Here is a 7,892-nt window from a genome sequence, read left to right on the forward strand (position 1 = left end):
ATTCCTTTTTCTTTTTTCCTTCACTCACAAATTACAATCATAAGTAACAAAGATATGAAATAATATCATCGCTATTTTAGAGAACAAAGTGGAGTAAAAAATATGAGAAACGTAAAAATATTCCTCAAATTTTATTGATGTGGTCAATATAGAGATTCCATTGGGATACTCTTATCAAGTTTACCTTTAATTTAATTTGAAATTGATTTGTTACGTTTACTTAATGTTTCTTAACGTACATCTTCAATACAAGTTAAATAAACCCATACATATAATATCTAACTCCGTATATAAATTAATTAACACTATGATTTTCTCAAAATAGACATTATGTATACTTGATCGACCACCTAAACTTGGCTAGTGCTTGTTAAAGTTATGCAAATTGTGAACTAATAAAAGATTACACATTTTAATTTATAAACATAGAACACTTACATATTCAATTGAAGGTACCAATTATTATATTTATAAGTTTGCGACATTAAATATTTAAATAATATGTCAATAAATATAAATAAGAGTGAAAAGAGTTGCCTGTTACTCTTTTTTTAACGGCAAATTTGGATCACTAACGGATCACTGAAGTATCATCGTGTCACTAGCGGAACCACCCGATCATATCCATCTCCATTAGGCATAACGGCTATACACCAATTCAGGAGGAAACCCAATAAATATGGGAAAAACCCCCCTTGTGGGAATCGAACCCAGGACCTATTGGTCTTAAAGTTTTATCCCACCCCTAAGATGCCACTAGGCTATAAAGCCATGGACAAGTTGCCTGTTACTTCATAAGCTGGATCCAACTAAATGCTTCAATCCGTTTTGGAAAATGTACACTGGTCTACTATTTTTGGCTCGTGCAACACTTGTCTCTTGTGCTTATGGATGTGTACATTTGTTTCACCTCACCATCCTCGTCCCTTTCAACTTATTTTTGCTATGCACCTTGTCCCCCACGTGAACCCAGTGAGAACCACATTTTTTTCTATGAACAACGAGTGATGAAACTGTGGGGAAAATGATTTCATGTTTAATTGAGTTCGAGTTAGAAACATTGCTTTAGGAAACTAGCCAAATAAGTTTGGGTCAAAATGAGTTGAGACATAGCGGGTTTACCAATTATTGTTTGTATGGTTGCTAATGACGATGGTGCCAGAGACGATGTGGTGGTCCGCAACAATGTTTCAGGTGGCTTTGGTGGCATTGGCTGTGGTGGAAGTAGCGGAGGCAGTAGTGGCGGAAGCAGTGGTGTTAGTGGTGTTATTGGCGGCGTCAGTAGAGTTACTGGTAGTGACAATATGCGATGTTGGTTATTTTAGGGTGTCATCAAGCCATTTTAGTTTAGTTTGACCAATGTGAAATTTGAATACACACTTATATGAGTTGGGAGGTCTAGAGTGCATGTTCGTTCAAGACTATTTGGATTTCTAACACCTAGGAACCCCTGGGGTTCTACTAGGCAAACCCCCTAGACTGGGGAGTTTCAAGGGGGGCATTGCCCCTGGCAAAGGTCTCGCTAGCCATTGGAAGTTGCTTTGATTTTGAATGGGTGATGAAAGTTGCATGAGCATTGATAATCAATGTGGTAAGTGGTCACAATTACTATAGTATATCAAATTATATCATAATAACATTAATCATATAGATCATAACTGATACATTTTAATGCGGTAAATGAATGAGTTGGGTCAAATAAATTTTTTTAAAATTTGATATATGAGTTTTATCTACATTGAATTAATATACATATGACTGGTAATAATTATTGTATATACTAGGATTTTGACCCGCCGCGCGTTGTGGCGGCGTCGAAAGTTAAGTAACTCGTATTTATATTGTATATTTGGCCCGACTCTTTATTTCTTATTATATAACTATTGTTTTTTTTTCAGTTTTTTACATCGAAATAGAATTCTCAATCAAAACTCTACAATTTCAGTTCAATCACCAAACTAAGGCACTAATCTAGCAAACAAACTTAATCGATTCTTAATTTCTGAACCTAATTGCAGAACAAACTAAGTACACACTGAATTGATCTAAAACATGTTAACTTAATGCCAACCAAACGATCTCTAATCATAACTGAAGCAACAAATATCTAATCATAATCAATGTGGAATTAGAACGGTAATTGATTGCTGCATCGATCTAAATGAACTTGATGAAGAAAGAAAAACCCTAACTTTTGAGAATTAATAAAAAGAAAAAAATAGAAGTTTTTTATATAATGGGTACCTGTTAATGGAAGCAATGAACAGACATGGAGAATAATCAGGGCTTCACAGATCCTGATTGAGTAGAACAGCGGAGACTTTTAACAGCCCACGGATGACGGAAGAGGAAGAAAACCGCGGGTGTGAGTTGTGAGACGAATTCTGCGGTTCAGTCAAAAGTCACATGAGAAAGGCATGGTCGGAACCACCGACCGTTAACTGAAAAAGAAACGGGTCAAACAGGTTAACATGTTGAAACATGTTGCTTAAAAACAATAACAAATTAACAATCATCATCTTAAAATGGTTACCTTCGGTCAAATTGAGGTAGAGGTTATACGTTTGAGCGTTGCGATTCCTCTTTATAAAACATTGTGTTAGTGATCCCACTGAACCAGGCTGTAAACATAAGCAAGTTTGACAAATAAATAGGTCATTAAATATTTAAACTATTCCATAAATGACGGTTTAACATCCATTATTGGCGGCTCAATATAATGAAAACAATAAAAGCGAAACGCAGATGTTTGCTTTTTAAATACTACCAAATTCGTAAATTACCGAAAACAAACTGTCAAGCGTCAGCTATACACATTCACACCATGCGTTTCCTTCAACGTATATTTTGTACCTGTATACATAAAATTAAATATGTCTAGTCAGAATAAGAAATTCATTAATTTTTTAATTTGTAGAAAAAAACAAAATTTAATGATAACTATAGTTTGTTGTCGACCGACCTATGGGTACATTGGCTTGATAAATCTGAATCATTAAACTCTTTTCTCCAATCCTGTATTTTTTGACAAAATAAAATGAAATTAATTATCTATTTAAACTTTTTTCCTACTTTAAGTTTCCATAATTTACTATATATGTAATCAAGATTAAGCTTGAAGTATGAAGCTCGGGTTCAAGCTTGAGCTTTGTTTATTGAATGAGATCCGACTTAGACAATTAGACGAAATACTCGTCTTTTCAGAAGCTTTTGAGGAAAAATTGCTGTTGAACTCGTGAATTTCATCCTGCGATCTCCTGCAAGATCTACGCCTACTTCCTGAGAATTCCGACTCAAAGTTTTCTGGATTTGTTCTTAGGACATGGAAAACTCTCTTGGGTAGTTTATCTATTCCATGAGCCTATAAAATAAGAGTTTTGATAGTTATAAGTTATAACCAATCCAAAATGATGGAAATATGCGTTTGGATTTCAAGTTCATCAATGCATTCATACCTGTCTGAAGAAAATAGTACCCGAAAGTTGAAATGCATCGCGTTCCCTGATATTAGAAATACATCATGCTGCATGATAATTGTTTTTGAGTGAGCTCATTGAGGCATAAAACTTAAAAGAAAGATTAACATGTCATGTGATAAGGAGCTGATCCAAGAACTTACAGACCGGCATAACTTTTGATCCCAATAAGTTATGGGGACATAAAACATGCAAAAAAAAATGACATCACGGGCCAGACATAGTGACAAAAGAAAAGAATTTCAGGGTATGTAAACACCAGAAGGTCGAAATCTCGGCCCAAATGGACAAAACAAAAAAATGCGTAGGGTCAAAACGGATTGGATGGTTGTATTGATAATAACAAACTATTGACCCATTACAACTAATTGTAATCAGTTTAATACTTTTGAGCTCTGATGCTATTTTGTTAGTAATAAATGCTAATTTTAAATATTTAATATATAAAGTATAATGAAATTCAAAGGAAAAAAAGAAAAAAAATTTGTGGGTCATCTTACCTGCTCTAATATATAAGTAAGTAGAAGAAATACCTCAAATTGTTCAAGGGAAGTATACAATCCTTCATGAAGTTTGGCTCTCATGGTCCCGAAATCCATTGGCTCCTCAATGATTTCATAGTAATCCTCAACCTTAAACACTCAAACAAATCCGAACCGATAATTTTCTCCAGTTGTCCAAAAATTATATATCCATGAAATAAAAGAACAAACCTCTTCAGGTCAACTGGTTCAGCAAATATCTCATATATATCATTCCTAGATTATGACATAAAAAAATAATCCAAATTATAAGAAGTTAAAATGAGGCTGACCCTATATTAGATACTTCAAAAGGGGCTGACCAACCTTTGCAGCGTGACGATAATGAGCTCTAATGTTTGTTTATCAGGCAATGGCTGAGTGATAGACGATGCTCCCAACGGTTCTTTCGTGATTGCATCATCATATGTACCCTGGAAACTCTTTCTTTTCCTCATGTGAGCATGCAAGTAAATACTTTAGACTCACTTCCAATTTTACTTGACACGTTAGCTCTAATGAGTCGTGACCGGTGTGACCCGCAAACTTACCCACGAACAACCGATTAACCCAGACCACCACCATAACTAAGTAATGCAACATCAAGTAATCATTCATCTCAACGCCCTAATATCACAAACTCCAAAACAAATCTAATCATCCAAAGATGCAAGAAAAAAACCCTAAGCGAAGAGTTAAGACCCCCAAAAAAACTACGAAAATAGTTCAGAATGCATTACCTGCATATCTCTGCATCGTCGATTCAGTTCTTCCACTTCACTTTATCTTTATTTGGGTCGCCGTTACCACCATCATCAACCGTTGATGTCCGGCTTCCAGAGTTGGCCTCCACCGGCGAAGCCAGTACTGACGCGTGGAACGACCACCTTAGCTCCCAGCAATCTCAAAAAGACCAAAAATCGGAAGATCACATGGCGGATTTGAGTCAAATACCAGAGAATTAGGGTTAAAAGTGTTGTATCTTACCTTCGTCGCTAGAAAATCGGTGTACATATCCACCGTTGTTGCGCCCTGACTTCAGCCTTAGAACCCTAGAACTGACCCTACTCCACTCCACTTAAGAGGTTTTGTCAAACAATTCGGCTCAGATCTGCATATTGGACCGCCTTGGCTGCAATGGAGGTTGCAAGTGGAGAACCTCGCACTTGCCGTCCTCCGATTCTGCCACGCCAAGAAACGCTCCTGAACTCAGTCATCACAGCCGCTTAATCGAATTCACCCCTCCTTATTAGCCTGTAGTTAGACGCCGGAGACGAACTTCGGAAGAAGAAGGCCTGCAAGCACGTACACTGCCACTGTCCTTGCGATTTAGGTTGGTGGCTTTAGCAAACAAAGAAGCATTGAGAAGGTCCCAAAAGTCTTGAAAGAGCGGTAAAGGAATTTTTGTCTATTTCAACCTTCAATACAAACAATATGTCAAAGGGTAGAATGGTCACTCGGAATACCCACCGACCTTTCATTTTAATTTTATTTTAATGTATATATACACATATGTCATCAAAGAAAGTTATGATTTACGTTGGGGAATATATATGAGGAAAAAAATTCTTATTTAAAGCTTAATATTATATTAGTTATTAGTTCCGGATAATAAAACTTGACTAATTTAGTAATATTGACCTGGATCATTTTTTTAACTTTATATAGAGTTGAAAATTTGAGATGTATTTTTGTAGTTAAGTTTAATGGTCAAGAATAAGAATACAAGGTCTAATGATTGCATGATTGAGTAACTTATATCAATTTGGTACATTCTTTCAAATCAATAAATAAACTAGGCAACGTGAATCCATAATAATAGAGAATTTTGTATGGTAATAGTGTATTGTTTAGCAAGTGTATATTTGTACTTATTATTTCCCTCGTTGTTTTTGATATTAATACATTTAATCATGAATATATTAAATGGGATTATATTGGAGATATTGGTTGACTTTTGTGTTTTTAAAATAAACAAAATAGAGATATAATAATAATATTATGAATCTAGATGTAATTGAGTTTGGTAAACCACATAACCCAAAATTAATTCATTTCCTTTTTAAATGAAACAAACTGGCGAAGTTTGTGGAATTGATGGACGTATGCTATTTTTTTAATAACCTTTGACCCCTTTTGGCATTCGATCGGATCTTTTCGGATTAAGATACACCACCACCCCGCGGTGATCATCTTGGCTCGACTACTCGTCGCCGCTGTTCAGGCCACACAACCACCCATAGTCGCTACCACACACCAGCCAGATACCACCTTAACCACTTCCATACTTTGATTTGTATTAGCCACAGTCGTAAACCGCCCTTGCCTATGGGAATCTTGCCACCGTACAACCCCGGTTTAAGTCACGACTCGCCGCCAAGAACAGGAGACTTTCGTCGCTACGGTTTGCATACCGCAGACAACCCGACAACTCCGAGCCACCACGACACCGAGTGACTTTCACTAGCATAGTCGGACCCGTTGCCTGACGATCTTGTAGCACGTATTCAGGTAATTAGCAATTAGCTGGCCTCTTCTTGCCGTTATATATGGGTAGTCACTAAGTTGTGTTATATATATAAATTAGACTGGTTAATCAAAAGCTTTTTCCGATCACCGGAGTTAACAACGGAAAGGGTGCATATGACGTAATGATTTCTTTTTACAAATTATTTAAGTATTTTTTTAAATGTTGCAAATCGATACAATGAGATTTTCATCAAATAATGATGGCTTGTTTTATGTAGAGCCATCTGTATGCATTTTATTGTATTTAATAATATATTTCTTTATTGTCATGAGTACCTTGGAGTAAATTGAAAACTTAGGAAGTTTTATGGTGTAACGCCCGTCTTATATATCAAGATCTTATTAATAAAATACACATTTAAATGCTAAAATGGGACTTTACAAAAACTTTTCATACTAACATTTCCACATGTTAACAACATTTCAAAAATTGCAACTTAATGTAATTGGATTCGTCGTTTTAAAGATACGACAAACGCCGCGCGGAAGCTTGTATTTTATCGTGTTCGGTTCCTCATCGAGCTTGATCTTCATCCGGGCACTCTTGGCGATCACTTATGATCAAAACCAACTTAAAAGTTAGTTTTGATAGTCAAATATTAAGTTCAAACAAGTACAGGGGTTAAAATGACAAAAATTAAAAATTTTCCGGAGTTAGGGGCGTCGCTGACGCCAAGGGGCGTCGCGTCACGCTAGGCCCCCTTTTTCACAGACTGTTGCTTCAGCTGTTGCTGTACATTCCCAGCTCAACCTGATTTCACGGAAACGGCCATAACTTCTTCGTTATTTATCCGTTTTACGCGATTCTTTTTCCTACGCATCCGTAATTTAATTCTCCATCATACGGAGTTAAAATCCAACATCCAACATAATAAATTTTGAGACTTCTAAGCCTTCAACTCGTTCCCCTTTTACCGAATTTTAACCCGTTTATGTATTTTATCAAACAAACCTATTTATTTGATTCCTATATCTCATACACTTCTTCTAATTAATGTTACCTACTATATTAGGTTCCAATCATAGGTTTATTACACAATTTAAACCCGTTTTCACTCGTATGCTTATTTTGACCCGTTAAGGGTAGTTTAAGCACTTTAAAGCTTGAAATCGCTTTCATTCCCTTCTAGCATTGTAGTTCTACACTTCTTATCTAGAAACCTCCCACTACAACTTTATGTGTATTGGGTTTAATGTGGATATCTATATGTTCCGAGTTTTACCCCTCGGATTACCATTTTACGGCAAAGACTCATATAAAGCCCTTCGACCCAAGAATTTACGTTTTTCAATATCTAACTTATCCTAATTATTTATATAATCATAAAACTTATTTCCGAACCACCTTTAAGGTTCGTTCGTCCGA

General features: G+C 36.0%; 1 protein-coding gene and 1 long non-coding RNA gene across 2 annotated transcripts; both read right to left on the reverse strand.

Moving 5' to 3' along the window:
• Nucleotides 1-2,653: 2,653 nt before the first annotated feature.
• LOC110874898 lies at nt 2,654-3,026 on the reverse strand. The gene is made up of 2 exons (XR_002556310.2): nt 2,963-3,026; nt 2,654-2,853 (listed from the first exon to the last, which is right to left on the reverse strand). It is a non-coding gene; the product is annotated as an uncharacterized LOC110874898 (long non-coding RNA).
• An 83-nt stretch (nt 3,027-3,109) lies between these two features.
• Nucleotides 3,110-4,455, reverse strand: LOC110876683. The gene is made up of 4 exons (XM_022124846.1): nt 4,325-4,455; nt 4,190-4,234; nt 3,456-3,501; nt 3,110-3,361 (listed from the first exon to the last, which is right to left on the reverse strand). The coding sequence occupies exons 1-4, from the start codon at nt 4,453-4,455 to the stop codon at nt 3,110-3,112; spliced, it is 474 nt and encodes a 157-aa protein (XP_021980538.1).
• Nucleotides 4,456-7,892: the final 3,437 nt, after the last annotated feature.

Source organism: Helianthus annuus, chromosome 9 (assembly GCF_002127325.2).
Source record: "Helianthus annuus cultivar XRQ/B chromosome 9, HanXRQr2.0-SUNRISE, whole genome shotgun sequence".
NCBI classification, from domain to species: Eukaryota; Viridiplantae; Streptophyta; class Magnoliopsida; order Asterales; family Asteraceae; genus Helianthus; species Helianthus annuus.